General features: G+C 42.6%; 1 protein-coding gene across 2 annotated transcripts in view; it reads left to right on the top strand.

The window, feature by feature from the left end:
• The window catches only part of PEPD (peptidase D), a 206,995-nt gene that overhangs the window by 158,243 nt on the left and 20,992 nt on the right, over positions 1-27,760 (top strand). For both annotated transcript variants that reach the window (XM_044270724.1, XM_044270723.1), the window contains one exon: positions 22,313-22,461. In XM_044270724.1, the coding sequence (XP_044126659.1) occupies positions 22,313-22,461 (149 nt within the window). The remainder of the gene's footprint in view (positions 1-22,312; positions 22,462-27,760) is intronic.

The following is a 27,760-nucleotide window of genomic DNA, read 5'->3' as shown; positions in this document are numbered from 1 at the left end:
AGGAAATACATTGTGACAATCAACATAATCATCTTCATCAGGATCAGAACCGTCTGTTTCAATTGCTGTTCCTGCTGTGGGAGGGGCAGGCACTGGATTCTCTACATCGTGTGGTACTGGTTTAACCCCTTAAGGACTCAGCCCTATTTCACCTTAAGGACTTGGCCATTTTTTGCAAATCTGTCCAGTGTCACTTTAAGTGCTGATAACTTTAAAACGCTTTGACTTATCCAGGCCATTTTCGTCACATATTGTACTTCATGAGACTGGTAAAATAAAGTAAAAAAATAAATAATTTTTATTTATAAAAAAATACCAAATTTACCAAAAACTTGTAAAAAATTGCAAATTTCCAAGTTTCAAGTTCTCTACTTCTATAATACATAGTAATACCTCCAAAAATAGTTATTACTTTACATTCCCCATATGTCTACTTCATGTTTGGATCATTTTGGGAATGATATATTTTATTTTTTGGGGATGTTACAAGGCTTAGAAGTTTAGAAGCAAATCTTGAAATTTTTCAGAAATTTTCAAAAACCCAATTTTTAGGGACCAGTTCAGGTCTGAAGTCACTTTGCGAGGCTTACATAATATAAACCACCCAAAAACTACACACCTCAAGGTATTCAAAACTGATTTTACAAACGTCGTTAACCCTTTAGGTGTTCCACAAGAATTAATGGAAAATAGAGATACAATTTCAAAATTTCTAATTTTTGGCAGATTTTCCATTTTAATAATTTTTTTCCATTTACAAAGCAAGGGTTAACAGCCAAACCAAACTCAATATTTATGGCCCTGATTCTGTAGTTTACAGAAACACCCCATATGTGGTAGTAAACTGCTGTACAGGCACACGGCAGGGCGCAGAAGGAAAGGAATGCCATACGGTGTTTGGAAGGCAGGTTTCGCTGGACTATTTTTTTTGACACCATGTCCCATTTGAAGCCCCCCTGATGCACCCCTAGAGTAGAAACTCCCAAAAAGTGACCCAATTTTAGAAACAACGGGACAGGGTGGCAGTATTGCTGGTACTAGTTTAGGGTACATATGATTTTTGGTTGCTCTATATTACACTTTTTGTGAGGCAAGGTAACAAGAAATAGCTGTTTTGGCACCGTTTTTATTTTTTGTTATTTACAACATTCGTCTGACCGGTTAGATTATGTGATATTTTTATAGATCAGGTTGTCACGGATGCTGCGATATCTAATATGTATACTTTTTTTAATTTATGGTTTTATTGGCACTATTTTGGGGTGCGTGTGACTTTTTGATCTCTTGCTATTACACTTTTTGTGATGTAAGATGACAAAAAAATTGGTTATTTAGCACAGTTTTTATTTTTTACGGTTTTCATCTGAGGGGTTAGGTCATGTGATATTTTTTTAGAGACGGTCGATACGGACGCGTCGATACCTAATATGTATACTTTTTTATTTATTTATGTAAGTTTTACACAATAATATCATTTTTGAAACTCCATATTCTGAGAACCATCGTTTTTTTCAGTTTTTGGGCGATTATCTTAGTTAGGGTCTAATTTTTGGCGGGATGAGATGACGGTTTGATTGGCACTATTCTGGGGTGCATATGACTTTTTGATCGCTTGCTATTACACTTTTTGTGATTGAAGGTGACAAAAAATGGTTTATTTAGCAGTTTTTATTTTTTACAATGTTCATCTGAGTGGTTAGTTCATGTGATATTTTTATAGAGCCAGTCGATACAGACGCTGCGATACCTAATATGTATACTTTTTTTTCATTTATGTAAGTTTTACACAATAGCAGCTTTTTTAAAACAAAAAAAATGATGTTTTAGTGTCTCCATATTCTGAGCCATATTTTTTTTTATTTTTTGGGCGATTGTCTCAGGTAGGGGCTCATTTTTTGCAGGATGAGGTGACTGTTTGGTACTATTTTGGTGGGCAAACGCCTTTTTGATCGCTTGCTGTTGTACTTTTTGTGATGTAAGGTGACAAAAAAATGGTTTATTTAGCACAGTTTTAATTTTTTTTTTTTTACGGTGTTCATCTGAGGGGTTATTTCATGTGATATGTTTATAGAGCCTGTTGATACGGACACGGCGATTCCTAATATGTATACTTTTTTTTCCCCAATTTTTTTTAACTTTATTTGGGGAAAATGAAGTTTTTGTTTATTTTTACTTGAAGCTTTAAATTTTTGGGGGGAAAACTTTAGTTTTTAAACTTTTTTTTTCACCTAATTTTTTTGTCCTACTTTGTGACTTGAACTTTTGGGGGTCTAATCCCCTTTACAATGCATTCCAATACTTCTGTATTGGAATGCATTGGTTGTATGAGTAATGCTGTGTGTATTACTCATACAGCTTCTGACCTGTGAGATCCAGGGGGCTGGATCTCACAGGCACGTCACAGGAAGGCAGTGGCGATGCCTCAGAAAGGCATCTCGCTGCCTTCCATGCCATCTGGTCCCCCCTACAGCCGCATGGGGACCCGATGGCACCGCCACCCGCCGGATAAGGTAAAACCGCAGGTCTGAATTGACCTGCGGTTAGCAGCGATCGGCGATGTACAAGTGTATTACTGTAGTACAGCGGCGGCATGAAGCGCACGGCGTCATAGCAACCAGTGATGCCGTGCGCTCCTGCTCGCAGCCGGAATCCAGGCCGTGTTACCACGGACCGCTCACGGCTGTGTGCATTCGGCCTAACAGATCACTTTATCAAAATCTGGCCAGCTTGCCTTATATACTTACTGCTGACATCAGCCTGAGTGCGTCCGGACAGGTCTGGTCATGTCCATTGGAATATTTCCGATATAATGCATTAATAGTATAACTGAATAGGCTTTGCATGTATAACTTAAAATCTAGACGTGTCAGGCAAATTCCGAGTTCATATTTGGAATCATCGCGCTCATTTTAGTATAAATCACGTTTTTCTCTCGGTAGCAAAATCATTGTTGCGCGGTGAATTAGTCTTTTTATTGTTTATATTGCCTTTCTTCTACATTACCATATGCTCATACATACCTGTTAATAAGACAATCTCTTCTTTTATCCTAGTGGAGCAAACCCAACTTTCCAGTCTCTCGTAAAAAGACGTCTCGCCCCATTTAATAACCTCTTTGCCACCTTTAAACCCTTTCCAGCTCTTCTGTTTCTTTTTACACAGTGGAACTCAAACTTCAATTTGTGTTTTATAATGGGGCTATGTTATTTTTTATTTATTTATTATACTCACTTATATGGCGCTGACCTATTCCGCAGCGCTTTACAGACATTAGCATTTATTGAGGTTGCCAATGGAGCTCACAGTCTAAGTTCCCTATCAGTCTGTCTTTGGAGAGTGGGAGGAAATCGGAGCATCCAGAGGAAATGCATGCAAGAATGGGGAGAACCTACACACTTCATTCAGTTTGTATTTTCTGTTTATGCATCCTTATACCCTATTTACTTTACTAGTATTGATGCTTAGGTTACTCGTAACCAGAATCCTCCTTTACTTCACTTGGTCTATAAAGCTGCATTTAGACGTCGCAAGGAGCAGCCGATTGTCAGGAAGGAAGCGTTCCTTCCTTCCTCTGCTCATTAGGTGGAGGTGAAGCGCTGCAGTTACTTACAGCAATCACCTCCACAGTAGGAGGATGAGAGATCGCTGCTGCTATTGCTGCTCCTCATACAAAATAATTATTCCTGGAACCATGTTTGAGGTGTCTTCTCCTCACTTCATTTCACACGATGAGCATGCGAATTGCTGGTTCATCTGGTGATCTGCGACACCTTTACACGGGCTGATTATTGGAGCTCGTTCTAGATAATCGGTTGTGTAAATCTGGCTTTATTCCCAGTTTTCTGCCATGAAATGTATATACAGAAATACTCTTACTCCAGCCTGGGTACTTTCCATTTATCACAGGTCTTCCTGTAATACTTTACAATGAAGCAGAGTTTGAATATAATATTTTGTATCATCTCACATGATCATGACTGAAACAAATTAGAATACAGATTAATACAGAATCCTGTTCCTATTACTTATCCTTGTGATGGCCCACTGTTCCCAGTACAAATCTCTATGATGCCCCTCTTGCAGCTTATTGAGATCTTCCACTGCCTCAGTACAGATCCACGCGGTGCTGCATTGCTCCCAGAACCGATGCCTGTGCTGGACCACTGCTCCTAGTACAGATTCTAGTGGAGCCTCATTGCTCCCAGGACAGTATATTGAGGTGCTGATTAGCCCATTTTGGGTATGTACCATTCATAATGATTTGTTTACTATCCCCTTTGTGCTTTTATTGTCCCCCAGTTCCTTAATCTGCAGCCTCAGTACAAGGCTGTTGTGTGGTTCAGTATCAAATGCTTTTGAAAAATTCAGATATCCATCATATCATTCACTTGACTAAAATCCAGATAAGCCATTACCTATTCATATGAACTGAACACAAGCAGTGTTTCATGAATCCAGGCTGGTTATGAATTATCAGATTATTATACTGCATGGTTTCATAGTTCATCTCTTAGTATACATTTATGTTTTATATACCACAGATGTCAGACTTACTGGGTGGCAGTTACCCACCTTTTTACCTTTCCTAAGTATTGGTACATCAGCCATCTTCCTGTCCTGCGGCATTGACCCTGTTACAAGTGAGTCTAAGAAGATGATGAGACAGAATGGCTTATTAATTACCAAGCTCAGTCCCCTTAAAGTAGCACTCCCACAAAAAAATGTTATTCTCTGACCTGTTAAAAAGGTACATGATGTAAACTGCGGTGAAGGTAATTTTCTTACCAGTGACTGTATTTGTGAGTTATAACCTCCCTTCTGATTCTCAGCTGTGTCATGTGACCAGCCATTTGACTTTCCAAATAACACAGCATCTTATGTGTGGACAGGAAGTCAGTTTCTCTATGTATTCCTCAGTGTCAGTCTCATAGGGATGAATAGAGAAGTAACTGATTTCCTGGCCTATGTCAGTTGGAGAACAGCGTGCTGGTCACATGACACAGCTGAGGATCAAAAGAGAGGTTATAACTCGCAAATACTGTCACCGGTAAGAAGACTACCTTCACTGCAAATTTCATCCTGTACTTTTCTAACAGGTCAGAGATTAAATATTTTTGTGGGAGTGCTTCTGTAATATACATGGGAAAAAGCCACTAGGGGTGTTTTGTTTTCTGAGACTCTGCTGTTCTTCCTCTTATGTCAAAGGGAGTCTGTCAGCAGTTTTACTCATGGAAAAAACTGCTGACGGCACTAGTTACAGCCTGAGAAGAGCAGGAAAACATAGCTTTTGTAGAGCTTTTATTATCAAGTGTAGTGTGAATTTGAACTTTTATTCTGCTCCTGCAAGAGCTCAGTGGGCGGAGCTTCACTATTAAGAGGTCTCTGATCACTTCCATGCGCTACTCCACAACTCCTCCCCTCTGCCCTGAGTGACAGCTGTAGCATCCAACCAGGAGAACACTACAGCTGTCACCCAAAGCAGAGGGAAGGAGCCGTGAAGCAGCTCAATGCAGAGAGCAGGTAATAGTGAAGCTCTACTTTCTGAACACTTGCCAGGAGTTGCCCCTACAAAATAAAACTGCATATTCACAATAATCCTGATAATAAAAGCTATGTATATCCTGCTCTCCTCTACCTAGCGCGACAGCAGTTTCTCTTGATCAAAACTGCTGACAGACTCCCTTTGAGCATGTTGTTGGATGGTGAACCTTGATTCTAATGCCTTGAATGATATATGGCACTAGTAGCTCACTACCGAACTTCTTTTATTTTTAAAGTGTCAGAAAAGATTAAAAATAACAAATAATTATTACTCACTCTCACCGATCCCCATGTTGCTGCCTTTCCAATGCTGTTCCAGTCCCCACTGCTGTCAACTTCCTGTCCCTACTCGACACACAGGAAATGGCTTGGAATAACCAATCAGTCAGTGACCACCCGCCTCGGCAAGTGATTGTCTGACTGGCCAGTCCAAGCCATTTCTTGTGTGTCAAACTGGAACCAAGAAAAGGAGAGCATTGAGGACTGGAGCAGATTATTTTAAATGTTTAACTTTTTTTTTATTTTATTTTTTATAAACTACAAGAATGGTGTTAGGCAGGAAGTGCTCAGACCCATATGCAGTTGTGGCCTGTTGCTAATGGCGATCCCCAGCAAAAATGCATACAGTGGAGGATGCCCGCAGCGAACCACAAGTACCAAAATAGACATCCTACACAAGATAGCAATTATGTGGATGTGATAATCAATATAACAATATAATAATATTTGCAAAGACAAATAAATACTTTTATTTCCCTGGAAACCTCTAACATCTCAGTCTGCAGTCATATTTCCAGGGTATAGCGGGATTACATGATGATGATTTCCAGTGCTCTGGTCATGTTACACGTACACGTCGTGTAGAGCGGTGTATGATTCCAGCACACAGGATACAATCAGTACAATTGTTCGTCCACAGGGGAGCAGTGTTTGAACAGATATGCTTCCTGCTCAGCAATGCTTATAAAAGCCATGTAGATTACTGGCAACATGTCTAATTGCTCAGCAAGTGCTTTAAAATGCTACATTTCCTTGTACTGGGATAATTAGTACAAATCCTCGGTGTGTACACAGCGCTGTCACTCGCTGGCTGAGCTCCTTTGTTGAATGAGAGGAAGACATATGACTCTATGTGGCTGCTATAAAGTGGATATTACACAAGGGAATTGCATTATAAGCAGTTGTCTCATATATTTTCCATCTAAGCTGCTTCCTTTTCTGGTTAGCATGACTATGTTACTTAGGGCTATGATTACTGCCGGGATTAAAGTGGTTGTCCAGCAGGAAATATATATAGTTCCACTTCCTGCTGGCCACAATTGTAACCCACATCAGGCCTGATTTTCTTTAAAAATAAATAAAAATAATAATAATAATAATCCCACCATACAACCCCTTTAAAGGGGGTAATCCAGATTAAGATGATGATGAGCTATCCTCAGGATAGGTCATTATCACATTGTCAGGGGTCTGAGTCCCGTCACCCCCTCCGGAGCTCTGGTGAGCACAGTCACCTCGTGACCGATTTTCAGCTCATGGTCACATGTTGTCGGACCCCTGCCAGTCTGATATTGATGACTTATCCAGAGGATAGGTCCCCAATATAAATTAACTAAAAACACCTTTAAGTACTGCACAATTGTGCTTCATTAACTACAAATATTCATAGTTGGTTTATATATACAGGTGAGGCAGCGTTCTTTTGAGCTGAAGCCTTTTCAGTCCTCTTAAAGGGTTTCTACCACTTCAGTTTGACCAAATTAGCTTTAAGACACTAGCGATCTGCTAGTGTCTGATCTCCATAACCATGCAATTCTTAGACCTTTGTGTGGAGCCGTTTCATAAAAAAACTAACTTTTATTCCTATGCAAATGAGCCTCTAGGTGCTATGGGGGCGTCTTTTCAGCACCTAGAGGCTCGGTCTACTCACACTGTATGCCTGCCCATCTCGTCTTGAATGCCTGCCTCCATCACAGCCATCGGACGAATTCACGTGCCCTCGCCGTTCACTCCTGTCTTTGGCACAGGCGCAGTGAGCGAAGGCCGCTCTCCTGATGCCGGCTTCCTCACTGTGACGTAGTCGGCGCAGGCGCAGTGAGGAATCCGGCACCAGGAGCGTATCATTTACTCACTGCGCCTGCGCCGATGACAAAAGTGAGCAGCGCAGGCGCGAGAATTCGTCCGATGGCTGTGATGGAGGCAGGCATTCAAGACGAGATGGGCAGGCATGCAGTGTGAGTAGACCGAGCCTCTAGGTGCTGAAAAGACGCCCCCATAGCACCTAGAGGCTCATTTGCATAGGAATAAAAGTTAGTTTTTTTATGAAACGGCTCCACACAAAGGTCTGAGAATTGCATGGTTATGGAGATCAGACACTAGCAGATCGCTAGTGTCTGAAAGCTAATTTGGTCAAACTGAAGTGGTAGAAATCCTTTAAGGGACTTTAAAAAAAATGATGACCTACCCTAAGGTGATCAGTATTTAATCGGTTGGGGTCAAACTCATGGTACCCCCAGACTTCTGTTGGGGGCTTAGGCCGCTTCTTTGACCATACATCACATCTATTGGTCACATGGTCTTTGTGCAGCTCAGTTCTATTCATGTTAAAGGGGTTTTGCCATCACAGACAATGAGGGCATATGGCTAGAGCGTGGCCCCCGCCCTCAATTTATTTCTATGGGGCCGCCGAAAATTGCTCAGCTATTTCCATCAGCCCCATAGAAATGAATGGGAGTGGGGGCCAAACATCTGCGGTGGGAGCAGCTCTTGGTGGTGGCATTATCTTGCAACCATGGTACCAGTCAAGGGGTGCGATATGTGAGGCAGCAAGTGAACAGCAGGTTCTTGAATTTGGTAATTTGATGATGTAAGGATCTGAGCAACCTTGACATGGGCAGAAAGCTGGACAACTGGGTCATAGATTCTCTAAAACTGCCTTTATGTGGGGTGTTCCTGGCGACCGGGCCATGGGAACCCAAGGTTCATTGATGTTTGTGGAGGTGAAGGCTAGCCCGTCTGGTCCGATCCTACTATCTACTACTAGAGCTATTGTAAAGTAGATTACTAAAAAAGTTCCTGCTGGCCATGATGGAAAAGTGTCAGTATACACAGGGCAATAAAGGGATTGTTCAGCCTATCTGATGAAAAACCCAAAGATCCTGACCTGTGCCCCATAAAAAAATTATAATAATAATAATCACTGCATGTTTTCAAAATAATAATCACTGCGGAAGCCAATCCACGTTGGTGAGATATGCCACAGGACACCTTCAGAGGTCTCGTGGAGTCCGTGCCTCAGTGGGTCAGCAGGAGGAAACCTACCCAATTATACGCAAGTGGTTGTAACGTTATGGATGACAGGTGTATATGTTCGGAAATGTAGAATAAAGTGAATCTCCCAGTTCTTTGCTCATGTTTTAGATGTACTCCTGGTTTTAACTCAAATCTGCACCGTGTAATCAAGGGCAAACATAAAGTGAGCCTGCAGTCCACAAGATTTCACAAGTGTAATAATAAAATACGTATATTATTTGCAAATATATGCAAATATAGAAAATTGTGTTTCACTAATAAAAGGATGATTAAGATTACACAGTGTAATCCAGTTAGCGGTAATGTTTGTGAAGATATCCACTGTCTACATGGAAGCTAATAATGGATGGTCATTAAGGTCAAGCAGCAATCAGTACATATAGTATAGGTCATACACTGCAATCTGATATATCTGTAATGTATTGGAGGGGGGAGGTTTTTTTTGCAGATTTTTAGCACAGGGTTCAAACATACACTTTTTGCATATGGTTACATTGCAGTGAATGGTGTTTTACAAAAATAGTGCTCATCTGGCATGTGTCATGGTAACAGAAATATTTATTAAACTTGTAAATACTTGGTATGATATAACCCGTGCATTACCTGACGGGGAACGCTACAGCGTTCGATACGAAGGTGTTCAGACTGTTGGTATGGATTTCCATCTGTCACAGTCATCATTAATAATCTTATCAAATCATTTAAATAGATAACTTTAGGAGGCATTAATTCCGTCCTATTAAAGATCATCTATGTTCCGGCAGCAGCGCGCAGATGATTTGTACCATGGACTAAGGCCTCTGGTGGTCTCCAGTTCCATAGTGCATGCCCTGGAAGTGCGAATTGCACCATTCACTTCTGTGGGTCCATGTGCACATAGGTGCCTCATAGACAAAAAACAGGCCGTGTCCATCAGGCTGGGGCTCCACGGTCACATTGTTACATGGCATGAGAAGAATTCCAACATGTTTGGACTTATTGCAGTCATAAAAAGCAGTTTACCAACAATCCATCCACAACCGTTGTGCCACCTGCAGTCTCCATGGAAACCTAACCTATGGCCACCACTGCTATTATTAAAGGCTCTGTACACCTTTAGCGGCATTTTGTTATTATTGTATTGTACTTATTTTGAGCTAAAAATATTATTTTTCAATTTGTCTTTATTAAAAACATGGAATACTTTTTTGTGTACAGAGCTCAGATGCTCTACTACTGTGATGGCTAACCTCCGGCACTCCAGCTGTGGTAAAACCACAAATCCCAAGATGTTCACTTTCTTGGCTGTTCTCAGAACTCCATAGAAATGAAAGGAGCATGCTGGGAGTCGTAGTTTTAACACATTTGGAGTGCTGGAGGTTAGCCATCACTGTTCTAGCTGCTTGTGGATTTTCCAGTCTTTTCCGTCATCTGAGGAGCTGAGGAGCTCCTTATCTCTGCTCTCTGACCTTATAAACACTCATTAAAGCTCAATCCTTATCTCACTGATAAGAATGTGGCCCAAATAAGGGTTTTATGACTTCTCAGTAGTTTAGAGATATGGGTTAGTAGAAGTACTAGTCACACAGCTGGAAAAACTGTTAACCCCTTTGTGACAGAATAGCTCAATATATTTAATAAAATATGATTTTTTGCCAAAAATGAGTCAAATGCAATCATAAGCAAGGTGGTTTAAGGAACCTGGCACTATACTGGGTCTTACCCAAGCCCTAGTTTTCAATTTGCCGAAAAGTGCTGCAGATGCAAAGTGTAATGGGCGTATTGGACAACTTTTCCAAAGCCACCTGGGACTGGTTTTCTTTGAGGGTGTTTATTCGAGTTGGGTGGTGTCAAGGAGGTGCCCTATTATGATTTGACTGTGGTGCCCGCTCTGCCACACCCCTGCACATCTCACATGCCTGGTAAAAATAAATGTACCCCATGTGTGGTGTAGACCCCTCCCTTAGGTGCAGAACTGGAGCCCAGAGTAGAATCCCGGGAGGACTCTGCCGAGAGACTGAGTGCAAATGTCTAGGAAATAAAGTGCGTTTTCCTCCACGTAATGTGAAATCCATTTTTCTCTTTACTGAGCAGTTGGTAAAGCGATAGCGGCATATCTTACGCTCACCGTCCTCATCAATATTGTAAACATACGATTTTCATCTGGCTTCTGTTCCGTGGTGCAGAAAATGATGTGGGATACAGATTAATGTTTGATTCTGTGGAGAGTCTCGCTCAATAGAGTTTCATTTCATACATTTTTGTTTTTGGTGGAGTTAAAAGAGGTTATCGGTCTGTACCGGATCTACCGCATTCCTGTTGTTTTTTTTCTTTGCTTGAAAATTAGATCTTCAGAACAAGACTGTAAAGGTTGTGTTCCTGAGGATGCATCTTATTACATAGAAAATGAACCTGTGAAGTACAGTATGTACACAATGAAATGCAGGTGGGATCAGGGCTCGGGCCCGACTGCTGCCCCAGGGTCAGAACATGTCGTTCCGTCAGTGCAGATGTAAAGAAACCGGTGACACCTGTAAGGCTGTTTATAGTCCATAAACAGATCAATTTTTGGGGGGAAAAGTGGGGACCCCCTTAAAGTGATTACATCACAGGGAGAAGATACAAACTCCCTTAGCTGAAATCGAACCCAAAGGTAATGTCCTAATATGGTCTACAGGGTCTACAGGGATATTAAGGAGTCTATAGCACATAGAGCCAGTGTTAATCAGTAACTGCAGACATGTCACACAATGCTCTGTACATCGCATGGCACTGAATCACTCTGATTCACCACACAGGTCCCACTGACCTTTTAACTCCTGGTCATGTCACTGATACATGGTCCATGGTGTCACACTACAGCACATCAGCCCATGAGTCAGGGGACACGCCCAATCTGTCTTATCTGGGACACAATTAATGGAAAGATTTTGTTGGCTGGTAACTTTCATTTATGATACTTTGTGGTGATTGATGTGTTCACATTGAAGTTAATGTATTCAAGTCTGGTAATAGGACAGAGTCATGTCCCCGCTCTCCGCTCTCCCTACAGGAACTATATCGATCTCCACCACCAGGGGGCGCAGCTACCTCTGTTTCTTTTAAATAATTTAAATCAATGTCTGGATTCTAGATTCCTGTAGAGATTTTTATAAAATTAAAAATACATTAGTGTTGGGTTAAAGGGAATCTGGATTTAGGGGTCCAAACCTGTCTGTTCAGGAAATGAAGATGTAACTTACCAGGAGATGAGTCTGGGCATCAATCACACTGTGCATAGTGCCAGTGACTCTGAGAAGGTATACCTTGATTCACTGCGCAAGCCCTACACATTGAGTGCATGAGCAGCGGCGCAAGGTGTATCATCCTCAAGTTCATCAGCGCGATGCACGTGCACTTTCTGCTATGGTAAATGAGTGGTGGATTCATTTCCCAGTAAATTACATCTCATTTACTGAACTTTGCAGCGATGGACAGGTTTCTAATGGGAAGGTTTGGGACCCTACACCACAGCTGTATAAAAGCATTTTGAGGATTGTTTGACCCCAAAACAGATGACAGGTTCCCTTTAATGAGCTTTTGTCATCCATATCAAATAAAAGAAGAAACCCATGAAGTCACCAGCAAGATTTCCTGATGGGAAATGTAGTGCTGTCAACCCTCCAGTTGTAGGCAAACAACAACTCCCAGCATGTCATGTGTTTACTACAGCGGAAAACCTATGTTTGTCAGGGCACCAGTGTAATAAGCCACTTTATGTGGTCTGGAGATGTAGGTTCCAGTAGTTGTAATAACTTTTTCACTTAGAATTTTTGTTTGTGCAGTATTGGAAAAAACAACAACTGTTTATTTAGAAACCATCAACAAGCTGCTGTTGATAGATCGACCAGTTTTATTATGGATCTGTTTACCAGTTTGATGTTCTTCCTGGGCTGAGAAATAACTGAAATGGTGAAATAATTCGAGAAAGCCATGTAACAGAGGATTGGACCTCTCCCGATTGTGTGTTGTCCACGTTGCAGGACGTGCATTATCTGCTGTATGCTATAAAATGCTCATTGATATTACATGGAGTTTCCAGCTGAACCCTAACCTTCCACCGATCAATTATTTTCCCTGTGGGCCACTCCCGGCTGTACAATACTTCAAGCTAAATCCAAGCCCTGATAGGGGAAAATCAATAAGAATCAATGCTTCTCTTCACAAGGTGGCAGTATTACCAGGGCTGGTCCATTTATACCGGTGTGTTAGTAGTAGTCCTCATTACACCGCGCAACAATGATTTTGCTACTGAGAAAAACATGTGATTTATACTAAAATGAGAGCGCTGATTCCAAATATGAACTCGTATTTTAACCCATTAAGGAACCAGGGATTTTCCATTTTTGCATTTTCGTTTTTTAGGCTGGGTTCAGACCTGAGCGTTTTACAGCGCATTCCTACGCGCTGTAAAACGCTCAACAGGCAAGAACCAATGATTCCCTATGGGAATGGTTCTCACCTGAGCGTTTTACAGCGCGTACGATCGCGCTGTAAAACGCCCAACGCCCCAAGAAGTACAGGAGCTTCTTTGGGGCGTCTTGTCGCGCGTTCCCGTACATAGACTTCAGCAGGAACGCGCGACAATGGGCGTTCGCTTGTTCCGGAGCCGCGATTGTAAACGTGCATACAATTGCGCTCCATCCCGAACACTCAGGTCTGAACTCAGCCTTAAACTCCCTGCCTTCTCATAGTCCTAACTTTTTTATTTTTCCATTCACATAGCCTTATGAGGTCTTATTTTTTTCGGGACAAGTTGTATTTTCTAATGGCACCATTTACAGTTGCACACCATGTAGTAGGAAGCCGGAAAGAAATTCCAAAAGAGGTAGAATTGGGAAAAAACGCAATTCTGATAAAGTTTTTTTTTTTTTTTTTTACACTATACACTATGCGTTAAAATTGACCTGTTATCTTCATTCTCCAGGTCAGTACGGTTAAAACGATACCACACTTGTATAATTTTTCTTTGTTTTAATACTGAAAATAAAAATGTAAACCTTTGAGGAAAATTATATATATTTTTTGAAACCATATTCTGACCCCTATAACTTTTTTGTAGTTATGTGTAAGGGGCTGTGTGAGGGCTCATTTTTGCGGGACAATCAGTTTTTTTCAGTGATGCCAATTTGAAGTGTGTGCGACTTTTTGATCACTTTTTATAAAAAAATTATTGGGTAGTTGAAGTGACAAAAAAAATGGCAAATTGGCTTTATTTTTTTTCCTGTTACTCTATTTGCCGTATGCCATTACTATTGTTATATTTTAATAGTATGGCCATTTTCACACGCGGTTATGCTCATGATGTTTATTTTTTTATTGTTTAAGAATTTTTATTTTAAGGAAAGAGGGTGATTTGAACTTTTACTTTTTTTTTGTTTTTATATTTGCAAAAACTTTTTTTTTTTTTTTTTACTTTTTTAAGGCAATTTGGGTGACAATAACTGGCAATCATAAGATTGCCTATTGTGTTCATTGATGTCTATATAGACACCATTGAACAGTTCATTTGCAATATACCAAGTGTGCGACTTCCGCACTGCACAGATGCCATGGTCACATTTGACCACGGCATCTGAAAGGGAGAATGTATGCGATCAGCCATTTGGCTGATCGCATACATGTGCCACGGATCTCTGCTATTTAAAATGTGCGAGCAGGCGCGATGTTTGGGGACCGAACTTCCGCCATACATGTACGGCGGAGGTCCTTAAAGGGTTAAGTTATACATGCAAAGCCTATTCAGTTATAATATTAATGCATTATATTGGGGATATTCCAATGGACATGTCCAGACCCGTTCGGACGCACTCAGGCTGATGTCGGCAGTAAGTATATAAGGCAAGCTGGACAGATTTTAATAAAGTGATCTGTTATAGTGCTATCAGTTTTGAAACTTAAGATGGATAAATGCAAATGTGTTAACGCTCCAGACAATTTCTGCTACATATGTGGCAAATACACTACTGATCAGCGCAAGAATCTGACAAAGCGAGGGCGTCTTGCAGCTCGGGATGCATTTGTGCAAAACCTCCTTGGGAACAGACGAGCTGCAAACTCTGCTGGAATAGTAGACAACATGCTTACAGCATATGAACAACTTGGCTGCCAAATGTCATTGAAAGGGCATTTCTTACATTCCCATCTTGACTTTTTCCCACCCAATTTGGGACACGTAAGTGACGAACATGGAGAGCGGTTCCATAAAGATATTTCTACAATGGAGAACAGGTATCAAGGCCGCTGGAATCCCAACATGATGGTGGACTACTGCTGGTTTTTGCAATGGGAAAATATGACCGTTCACAAACGCAAAAGCTGATGCCTGAAGCACTTATAACAGTACTGGGCCTCGCTCAAGTTAGACTTTTAAACTGAAAAATGAGACTTTTTGAAATTTTGTTATTCCATTACATTTTCATACACTGTTTACTATGCAAACTTTGATGTAGATCAGGTAATTGTAAAACTCGTTCTGTTCAAAAGACTTCAGATCTGTAATCCGCACACTCAATTTAGTATAGGACAAATGGTTTTTTCCCAGTAGCAGACGAAAAGTTGTGTTTTTTTGTTGCGTGGTGACAGTGTTATCCAAACACCACAATATTTCTATATCACATATTTCCAATATTTTCTTCCCTGCTGGTCTCATGTGGGACACTTTCTTAATTTGCTGGGCCATGACTAACATTATTACATGCCATGCTGTGTGGACTCTATGGGTATGCTATTACAGGGGCCAGATTACCCTCCATTGGTAACAGTGTCAGGTTTCCGGACCTTCACAGGCGCCCAGTAACTGCGAGAGGACCCCTCTCCATCTCCCCCCCCCCCCCCCCCCCCACCATCTCCAGTGAACATCTTAAGCCCTCCAGCGCCGTAGTGTGACTAACATGTCAGTGGTGCCAACTCAACTGTGCCCATTTTGGACAGGGGTCAGCATGGGTGCTCTGACCAGTCTGCAGCTGCACAGCCTCATACAATGCCCTGTGTGCCCTGACACCTTTCCATCATCCAGCATGAAGTTTGTCAGCAATTTGCCCTACAGTAGCTCTTCCTTGGGCATCACTGAGCCTTGGGTGCTCATAGTCCTGTTGCTGGTTCTCCAGTGTTTCCTTCATTATATTACTTTTTCCGGGTTCTAACCATTGCACACTAGGCTCTCACAAGACTCACCGTTTTGGAGATGCTCTGACCCAGTCCTCTAGCAATCACAATTTAACTCATCAGTTTCAAGAACTGACTCTTCACTTGCTTTGTAATCTATCCCACCCCTTGACAGATAATCTACCGGTTTGTTATTCATATCACCTTTAGTGCGTTTAATGTTAGTTGTTGGATTATTCTTGTTTGCGGAGCGCTGCTACATTTTGCGGTATCATTTCTTATTGTGATATCTAGTTCATTGACATGGACTTGAACTTTCAGATTTTTCCCAGCCCTCAGTATCACATATTACAATGGCCTTCATGGTCCATGGCACTGCCATCTGGAAAGCCCCTGCATAGTTTCCTAGTAGAAGATTTTCCCCATCCTTGTGTGATTTGCAGTCTGCAGACAATAATACTGAGGTCTTTATGAACTTTTTAATATTGTACTGTATACTATGTTTTAGGATTGCGGCTAGACACGGCTTGTTTGTATGGGACTGACTGCCTCATCACAGGTGCCACATCCCGTGGAGCAATGCATAGTCCACTGTGCGTTTAATTGCTGCAGTTATGCTAGGATGCACTGTATATAGTATATAGCGTATACTATGTATATCTCAATCGCCATGCTGCCATCTAGTGGCCAAATTGCATTAGTAATTGTAGTAGATGCAGTAGGACCTATGGGTCATATGGACCTGTTGTGCAGCTCCTCAAGACAGTAATCATGTTGTCCTGTTAAAATTACATTATTATGTAAAGGCTCTGATAGATATGGCCCCAAATGTCATGTCTGGTGGGGAATGGAACCACTGTGAGCCATGCCAGTGTGGACACACACAGTTGCAATAATGCCATATTCTCCTCACACTGGGTGGATCTCGTCGATTTTATTTAAGGTCATCTTTCCTGGCTTAATCATGGTTGGCCTGTCCTGCTGCAGCTGAGAAGCATGAGCGGACTGAACCTGGGGTTATGGGCACCAGGACTATACAGTCGGTTGCCACAGACTGAGTGTGGACTAGAAGCAAGGAGGTTGATTCTCTCTTTTGGCTGAACTGCATTTTATTCAGCGCCATAGAACTGGGTCAGCGCCTTATGACTCTCCTGTGCCACACTACATGTTGACTTATGGGGAATTGCCCATGGGACCTTGCTATAGATATGAACGGAGTCCTTGCAGCTGATGAAGTATCTGCAGCTTTGGATTTTATTGAGCGTTTTATTGGCAGTGGTTAGTAGAAGAGTACAGTGCGTGCACGTGGCATCAACCAGCCCCCTCCATCAGCAGCTTCAATGAATGATTTCCCAATTACATCTAATTCATTTTGCAGCTAACTTCTGCCACATCTGCTTATCAACAAGTGTTTTGTGCTGAACATAATCCAGTTATCATTTAATTGCGATTGAGAGGCGGAATATGGTGAGCGCGCACAGGCCTCAAATATTTAAACATCAAATGTGGGTCCTTACCGCTGCGCTGAACCAACACAAGCGGCGCCGATGGGGGCAGTCATCTGGTGATTGTCAATACAGATAGGATGGGGACACAGATAAGATATGCAGGGGACTGATCACTCGGGCTTATATTCTGACATTCCATAGCTTCCATAGATACATATGTAAGGTGACCAAACTGGGCTGGTATGTGAGGTCTGAGCCATCTGCAGAAGGAATAGTGTGTGCTGTTACTCCAAGGAGGTGCACGTCTCTCAGTAAAGTGCTTGGAAATGGCTGCATGGAGCAGCTGAAACGTTGCTGACGGGTGAATAAAACTTAGATTTTTTTTGGGGTGCTGCCTTCTCCATCTGTCGTCCACTGAGGATTTGGATTCTGCCTCTTTGGAGGCATGCACCTTCCTTTTTCATTCATTTTTTAATTTGCTGTTTCTTTTTTTGCTGTGCCTTTCTAATTGTATGTTTTTAAAGTGTACACGGCGTAGAGGTTACACGGCTCATCAGTTTCACTCACAGCTATGTACAGTCTCTTCCGCCTGTCTCTCACTGTGGCGTGGGGGAGATTTATCCACCTGTTATTGGGTATCAGGCGCTCTCTCCTGGTGCTTACTGGCCGACCCTCACCTTTGACCTGTTCCGTCATATTGGTTCCTAAACCGTTCTTTAGCCACACCGCCCCTACTAGACTGACCCGACTCCCAGGACCTGCAGCCTGCGTCTCTCTGCCCATCCCACTCTCACCGCCCCTGCAGCTCTAGACATAGCAGCAAACTCACAAATATCAGAGGGTACACACCCAAACTTGCTTTGGTGCCAGAACAGGACCCTTTTTATCAGGTAATCCTCTCCTACATGAGACATGTAGTGCACAGTTCAGGGCCTGCCTGTCACAGGTCACTGTACTTTTATAAAATTTTGCATAAATGAATAGTATATGTGAAAATAAAAATATGCTGCATCTTTCTCCCTCCAGCAGCTCATGCTTTCTCATCCCTCGTCTGTCCATAGACTTGTATGGGCAGCATGTAATTTGATCTTCAGTTAGCTGAGGTCTGGGGTCAGGAAGCAGTCTGCATGGAGTTCCCGGATAGCCAGTCCTGATGTGCCTTCCATGTGGGTCCAGAGTAACCAGTGATATGGTCAGGTACTGGTTCAGGTCCCCATCCAGTGCAGCATCATGGATCCTGGTGAAATCGTGGATGGTGACAGAAGTCACTGGTAGGGAAAGTGTTTGACAGAACTATGGGGGACATTAAGGAGGGTGCTGATGATTGCTCTCCTGCCAGCACATAGGCTGCTCACCCTCATTAATAGTCATGAATATACCAGGCTTTATGCAGACGTGTAATAATGTGAAGTAAACTCTTCAGGCGTAAGCCTTTGTGTCCTCCGTCCGCTCTGCTTATGATGTGATTGTGTGTAGGTGACAGGTTGTCTTTTATGATCTGCGAGACGGATATAATAGGATGAGGTAAGGAAGGTGAATCCGAGCCTCACATCACTCCAGAATAAGATTTCCAGGATAAACTACTGCCATCGGTGAGATGGGGAGACGTTTCTGTATTCATATTGTAATCAGAGACGTGACTGCAGAAATTAAGCTATTATCGGACACGATACACTCGCCTGTCACTACCAGCTGACGTCTGGTTTTGACAGCGATTGTCCTGGAAGCTTAACGAGAGAGGAAACATGTAATTGCGGTAATTTACCATTTAAATTGTCCACGCTCCTATAAATATGGATTACATTCCTTTATTCTGGAATTTACAGAATAGTCCTGGATTATCACAGTTACATAATAGACAGGTCCATCTACTCCAACATATAATCCAGAGGAGGCAGAAACCCCTAGATCATCAGGAAGATCTCTGTACTGTCTTACTCCAATATGGCCTAATCACATGTATAGGGAACTAAATAAAGTATCCAATGCCCGAGCTTGGGAGAGATATGGGCTTAACCGTATCTATCAATTATTTGACAAAGGTACACTTAAGGAGTATGCTCAATTGCAACAAGAATTTAAAATACCCAAGACCCTTTTTTATGTCTACCTGCAGATAAGAGATGCCATACGGACTCGGGAGCAACAGGGGGCGATAGCACCTGCTGCGAAGCATCTCGTTATAGAGCTTACCGCATCGCATGGAGACACTACTGGCGTAATTTCACTTCACTACTGGAGTATCATGGAGGCACAATGTATAAAATGCCCACTGCAACTATATGACAAGTGGCATCGAGATGTTACTGACTTGACAGTGGAACAGTGGCAGAACATGTTAGAGGTGGCAATAAGCGAAGCCCATAGAGTATCTCAATTATATTTACTCCATAGAGTATATAGAACTCCAGTAGTAATGAAAAAAAATGGGGTATAGGGAGGATGACAAATGCCCGAGACGTGGGACGCCTAATGCAGACCTAATCCATCTTATGTGGAACTGCCCACGATTGAGACGATACTGGATCGACGAACTCATAAACTATGCGTTTTGTATAAAAATGAATATGTCAGCTTTGATATGTATATTAGGATATGTCAAGGTATTGCCTGTAACTTCAGAAAAGAAAATATCTATTATGCGTATATTATATCATGCAAGGAAGCTAATTGAGTATTATTGGATTATCCTCCAAAAGCACAAGAATTGGTGGAGAAGGTTCATATTTTTATATATCAGAAAAGAGGCAATATAAAGAGGATATGGACCTCATGGTTGCAACATTACAATGTCACGTTATAGTCTTTTCTCTGTACAATAGACTAGGTGGAAACAGGGAATAGATTATGTATCTGATACAGTAGATTGAAGAGAAGTTCTGTGATAGGTCTGTGTAATAGTGAGGATGAAGCTGTAAAGGGAAAGATGTATCTGATAAGGGATAATGATGATTGGGGACTGGCATTACTATAGTAGTGTGCATGGGAATGTGCGATGGGTATGAATGTCTGACCGACAAAGAATTAGCCGATTATTTCATGTGACAAGATACAACATCGAGCTTTATTTGGACCATAACAACAGTGATTCCGATATGGACCTTCTCTGGGCTGCAGTCCTGTAGGGAGGGCTTTATGTCTTTGTACTGTTTTCTTACAAAATTGTCAATAAAAAAATGATCTGATTTAAAAAAAAAAAAAAAAAAGGAAGAAGGATCTCTGTTCTGTCCAATCATATATTTGTACATTGTAATTGGTCGTTTTGAATACCTCGAAGTTTGAGAGCCTGTGTTGTTTTTGGCCATTCCACTAAATTATCTTGGTCTCCAGGTCGCTCTAGTTCAGTGATGTCCTTCAGGTGTCCAGTGCTGTACACAATTCTCCACGTACAGATCACTAAACTATGTTCTAAGCCATATTGATGTCATGTGATTGTAGCTGCCAGCTGTGGTGAAGTTTGTATTTTCCTATTTGCTTTGGCAGCAGCTGTCTGACTCTGGGCACTAAGCTTACTGTCCACCAATATCCTGAAGTCTTTTCCAGTTTGTCAGTTCTGCTCAGTGTTTTGACTTTTAAGGGGAGATTTTTAAAGTGGTGTTAAAAAGTTGCAAACTACGGGGGGGATTTATCAAAACTGGTGTAAAGGAAAACTGGCTTAGTTACCCACAGCAAACAATCAGATTCCAACTTTCATTTCCGATAGCAGCTGTGAAAAGTGAAAGGCAGAATCTGACTGATTGCTAGGGGCAACTAAACCAGTTTTTCTTTACACCAGTTTTGATAACTCTCCCCCTATGTGTGACTTTTTATAAGTCACATCTCCAGAAAGCGCTGATCTTGATAAATCTTCCCTCAGTATATAATTGTACCTTTAAGATGTATCATTATGTTACCCTCCAGGAAGACCATGAACCCAAATTCTAAAATGTTCAATTATTACTGAATCCCGGGTCTCTGCTAAAGTTTTTGCTTCTGACTACAGATGTAATGGGAGTTTCTGGATTTTACCATGTCAGATTAGAGGAATTTACACACAGTCCTTGTGTCTCTAGCTGCAGCCCGCAAACTGAAGTTACTAACCTTCTGCAGGCCTACCACTGTTGAGACATTCTTGGATTCGTAGCATCCAGCCATGGGTTGTCTACAGTAAATAAACATATTGTATAGTTGTAATGTCAAGGATCCCAAGACAACCGCTCTGAGCACGATGTTGCTGTATTCAGTCGTTTCTACTTAAAGGAGTAGTTTCATCTAAGATATTGGTGGCTTATCGCTAGGATAGGCCACCAGTGTCAGATACGTGCATGTCCCACCTCCGAGACCCTCTCTTATCTCCAGAACAGGATCCCCAAAGTGAGTAGAGAGCAGCTGCGCATTCGCGCCCATCCTCCTTTCATTTCTATGGAATTCCCATAGAAGTAAATGGACCGGTGGCTGTCTCATTTTTATGGGACTCCCGAAAATAGCTGAGGGCTCTCAATCACTTTCAGGGGTCCCTTTTATGTGTTGGATGCAACCATCTGACTTTAATGTCATATCCTAGCGATATGCCATCACAGTCCAGATGACACAACCCTTTTGACCTTCCCAATGCAGCAGTGCTCCAAGCCTAGAAGGAAGCCTATAGATTTTGTAATATAGCTTGAAAATCCTGTTATTCTCCCCACCAGCCTCCAGTGGTCCTCACCAGTCTGATGAGCACATCCCAGTAAATCGACAGGTTGTCCATATTGATGTCATGTGATTGTAGCTGCCAGCTGTGGTGAAGTTTGTATTTTCCTATTTGGGGAAACCTTGTTGGAAAACTTAAGAATCAGACTTTACCAGTATAAACTTTCTTTCTCTGGGTAAGTGACGTTTAACGTGTCATTGTTCCTCTCTTGCAGCCTGTTTGATATGGGAGGAGAATATTACTGCTACGGCTCTGACATTACCTGCTCCTTTCCTGCCAATGGAAAGTTCACCGCCGACCAGAGAGCAATTTACGAGGCAGTGCTGAAGTCATCCCGTGCGGTCATGAACGCCGTCAAACCAGGTGAGTGATGGCGAGCACTTCTGTGTAAAACGGATGATGTGCTTTATTAAATAACAGGTTGTTTGGAAGGCGGATAGGGTGAGCTGCAATACCAGACATGGACAAGAGAGGCGCAGTTTGGCGGGGACAGAAAAAGATACATTTTTTTGTAATCCCATACAGCGCCTTGAATACACACCAGCAGGTACAATATCAGCACTTATATAAGACAACTGAAAATCATGTCCTTATTTTTTTCTACTTACAGTCTATCAGCCATTTTTACAAGAGTGACAACTGGATTTGCACAGATTTGGTTGTCACTTTTGCAGCAGCTTCTTGAAACTACAGTGAAGTGACAACCAATATGGCGGCATATCCTGAAGCAGGCCACCTGTATGCTGCCCTTTGTTGCGTTCCCCTTGCTGTGCGAGGTCAGAGTCGTCCTCCTCCTTTTTTGATATTCAACGTAATGTCAAAAAGCCATTCATTTTTGCTGGCGAGAATCAACGACATATCTGCGGGCGTGACACAGTTACCTATCAATACACAGCACACGCCCTGATGTCCTCTCTTCAAGTTCTGACCTATTTCTCTGTCTGTGTCCTGCTCTGAAAACCGCACTGTCCTTCTTTCTGTCTTCTTGTCGCAAGTGACTTCCGCTCTGCATTACCTCCCTGCTGCAGGATTCCTGCCGGCTGTTTACACGTCGTCCCATTCTTCACACAAAATGCTGGAAAAGTCGCCTTGTGCAGATTACCATTGCTATAAATTTTGTGGCCCTGTCAGTGCGGCTCACCGGGGCTGGCAGACCGTCACAGGAAACAGGCCACCGTCTGGCCGATGGAGACAACATGCATGCAACCTCTGATAGAGTCCTCGCCGCTCTCTTAACTCTCGGAGTGAGGATGTGGCTGTCACCAGTTTCTTTTGATTACTGGTTGATGAATGGCCCCCTCTGTATAGATGTGAGCGGTCGTTACACAGCAAAACAAGTTCACCCATGAGAACAACAGGTAAAGTGCATTGTACAGAAACATCAGACAATGGAATCTTGTGTTTATGGTGCTCCGTCGTCTCATAGGCAAGAACTAAAGTTAAAAAAAATTATAATAATAATTTACATTGAAGTAAATGGGACAGCGATAAACAAATATATACAAATGGGATAGAGAAGGTCTAATGTCACTTGCTGCATCTGTAATTAATTGAGCAACTGTTCTGTTGACTTATAATTGGTTTGAAAAAAGGTGCAGGACACGAAGACCTTGTATGCACTTGGAGTAAAGGGGTTCTATGGACCTGTACCTAAAAAGTCTCCTTCAGCTGAACTGTGGACATTAGACACTTAGTAATAGTAATTCCTTCCATTGCTCCACCGATTCCGCAATCCCGCCTGGGATCACGTGGCTGCGGGCTTGTCCTCGGATGTTGTGACTGGATGTGCTCCTCTTTCTTCCTGGTCAGCTGTATAATGTAGATATAGCTGAATAGGAAGAAAAACAAGCAAACCCAGTCACATTCTCAGGAGAAGAGTCTGCAGCTGATCTGGTGGTCAAGGAATTGGTGGAGCGATGGAAGAGTGGGTACTGCTCAAAAATCTTTCCATTAACAGGTTAGCAGAAAGAGACTTTTTCGGTAAAAGCTCAGAAAACCCCTTCCAGATTTTGGTGGAAGTCGGGTATTTAAACATGTTGCTTGCTCAAAAGCTGAGCAGGCGTCATAGCCACCATACGCCTGCTGTTCCACACAGCAGACACCTGTGGCGCACGCTGCTGTGCGCCACTTTTCCCCTGCTTACCACCACGGTCCCAGGCGCCGTGTTCAGCGGTGATCTGCGGCCGGAGCTTCCCATTCACCGCTGCAGTCCTGGGCTCTGTCTGTGTGGGTGCTGTTGTTCTGGGATCCACTCCACAGTTTGCTCTCAGCCCTGGCCACAGCATGCTTGCTGTTTGTTTCCTGCAGCACTTACCTAAGGGCCGGCACGCGTCACTTCCTGGGCTTTATGGGTTAGGTCATGTGACCTCTCTGACCTATCCTAGCCCTCCTGCGCATATATAAGTGGCTGAGCCCCCTTCCCAGATGCCTCAGTGTCAAGGTCCTTGTGTCCTGCTAAGGTTCCTCTTTTCTGCTAGTGTTCCTGACTCGTATCTGTATTCCTGGACTCTGCTACCTGTTAGATCCCTATCTGCTTGCCTTGACTCTCCTGTTGCCGACCTAGATTGCCTGACCTGTGCCGCCTGCCCCGACCTTTTGTCTGTCTGACTACGCCTCTGCCTCATCCTTCGGTCCTGCGCCTCTGGTACCTTTCTCAGGTACCTCCTGGTCTGCCTGGACCAGCTGCCTCGTGTGCCTATCCTGCTGAAGAGGTAGCAACCTGGTGTTCCCCTCGGGCAAGTCTATCCCCACCATCAGGGGTACTGTGAAGCTCCAGGGGTTCACTTAGACAGTGCCCTTAGAGGAGGTAGGTTCACACCCGCTGGTTCATGACAGGAGGCAATGTTTGTGATTTGCGGTAATGCTGATCGCAGACATTTAACCACTCAGATACCATGGTCAGTTGCTACCATGGTTTCTGAGAGGTCTTTCCCCATGAGATCAAGAGCGCAGTTCGGCTGCTATGGGAGCTTCAGGCCTTTGGCCTCCCACAGCAATGTTCTTATACAGCCCTGCCTGTGGCACCATGGGATTACATTGAATCTCCTCTAGGCTGTAGTGTTAAATCATTGTAGTCTGTGGGACATAGGATCAGATGATTGCATGTTCAAAGTCCCAAGGGGGCTTTAATAAAGTGAAAAAATGTTTTTAAAAATAATTTCCCCATATTAAAAAATAAATAAAAATCCTAGGCATTGCCATGTCCCAAAACGTCCGTACTAATAAAATATAAACTTATTTCTCCCATACAGTGAACGCTGTAATTGGGGCAAAAAATAAATATGGCTGATCCTCAGGTTTTTTTTCGTTATCTACAATAACATTTTATAAAAGTGACGAAAACGTCATACACACTCAAAAATGGTATTAATAAACCATACAGATCACCCCTGCAAAAAAATAAAATAATGAACAGCTCCGTAGACATCACTATAAAACATTTATGAGGGTCAGAATATGGCGATGCAAAGAAGAATTTTTTTCCCCCAAAGTTAAAACACACTAAAATTATTTAAATGTGGTATTGTTGTAATTGTACTGACCCAGAGAATGATTCCATCCCATTTGAATTTTTTTTCCTGCTTCCCGCTACATCGTATGCAATATGAATTGGTGCCATTAGAAAGCACAACTTGTCCCGCAAAAAACAAGTCCTCATAAGGTTATGTAAATGGGAAAATAAAAAAGTTATGGCTGTGAATGGAAGGAGTAAAAGAAAAAAGGAAAAGAAAAAAAAAAGGGTTAGGCTGTTTCCACTTTTGCAGGATTGCTTTCTTTCATAATGGAAGCTCCAGTGACGTGCTGGATCTATTGCTGGACAGAATCTATTGACTTCTGGTCCTTTTAGGCTACTTTCACACTAGCGTTCGGGGCTCCGCTTGTGAGTTCCGTTTGGAGGCTCTCACAAGCGGCCCCGAACGCATCCGTACAGCCCCAATGCATTGTGAGTGGATGCGGATCCGCTCAGAATGCATCAGTCTGGCACCGTTTCGTTCGGATATCCACCTGGCCGTGCGGAGGCAAACGGATCCGTGCAGACTTACAATGGAAGTCAATGGGGACGGATCCGTTTGAAGTTGACACAATATGGCTCAATTTTCAAACAGATTTATTATTATTTTTTTGTTCATGGTAATGCAAACGGATCTGTTCTGAACGGATCCAAGCGTTTGCATTATAGGTGCGGATCCATCTGTGCAGATACCAGACAGATCCGCACCTAAACGCAGGTGTGAAAGTAGCCTTACATGGGCAGATTTTCTGCCTATAACAAGCACTAAATAATCAGACGCGGAGAAGGACGAGCAACTGTGAATGCGGCCACTTGTAACCCGCTCCTCCTCCCAGGCACTGTACATTATTTCAGCAGCACATCGTCAACAAACTAAGATATCAGAGGACAATGATCGTTTATTTACACGGGGTGAAGATCGGGAATAGGTCTTCAATGAGCGCTCGTTCAGCTGGTCGCGTGAAAGGGCTTTGGGTTCCGTTGTGGTGTTCAATACTTAGACAGCAAGAATAACAAAGCGTGAAGCCATATTCGTCCCATCAGATCTGATAGATGTTTGAATGGAGGTCAGAACAGGGCCCCAATGTTACTGTGGATATATCCTTAGGGTTCTTGCACACGACCGTATGTATTTTGTGGTCCGCAAAAATACGGCTGCTGTCTGTGTGTATTCTGTATTTTGCGAACAGGTTCTATTTTTTTTTTTTTTTGCGGAACGGACATACGGAAAGCACCAAGTAACTTCTGTTTTGTTTTTTTTGCGGACCCATTGAAATGAATGGTTCCGTATACGGTCTGCAAAAAAACTGAACGGACACAAAAAGAAAACACGTTTGTGTGCATGAGCCCTTAGAGACATGAACAGTAAAAGTCCAATAATTCATAAATAGGACAGTTCAAATAAATGGGACTTTCCTTCAGAAGGGCCATGCCACCGATGGCCAGAGGAAGAGGCTGCAACATCCGCAGCCCATTCCAACAACTGATCATTAGTATTTAACTCCTAGAAAACCCCTTTAAAAGGGGGTGGTCTGACTACCAGAAGACTCACTGGAGGCCCCCGTAAAAACGAATCAAGTTTATAATTTACTCGCCTTTTACCATCCCCCTTCCTTTCCCTGCTAGCGCCTTTTATAAATTCCCTCTCCTCTGGTGCTAGGAACTTGGTGCACTGACGTGTCGTCCACGATGGATCACACCCAGCCCTTTCTTTTAATTTTTAAATAGATCTGGTATTTATTTATCAAGTTCCATATAAATCCATTCTTACTCTGTGGCCAAGACAGGATGTTGAAACTGGTCCCGAGGTCCAGGCAGAATTAAGCCCTCAGAGACTCTTTGTGCTTCGATGCCACAGACCCAGTGAGGGAAACTGGGGAATTTTGCACAATTTCTCCATCATTGCAGAGTCAGCTGATTTTGTCGCTACTAGTCGAATACTGAATAGTTTGTGGTTATTCACTTATGTGCTGGTTTTTATATTTATTTTTCTCTAACCCACCCCTATTGGAGTTCATTGTCTCGAGCTGACATGGCCATTTGTTTTCGGTCTTGAGGGACCAGGGAAGGAGGATTGTCTGGCAGATCTTTTGCTCCTTGGTCCTCAAGTTGGATTTTGCAACAAGTTTTCCAGCTGAGTTATACAGTCAC

This window comes from Bufo gargarizans, chromosome 10 (genome assembly GCF_014858855.1).
Source record: "Bufo gargarizans isolate SCDJY-AF-19 chromosome 10, ASM1485885v1, whole genome shotgun sequence".
Lineage (NCBI taxonomy): Eukaryota > Metazoa > Chordata > Amphibia > Anura > Bufonidae > Bufo > Bufo gargarizans.
This window is presented reverse-complemented; position numbering and strand designations above follow the sequence as displayed.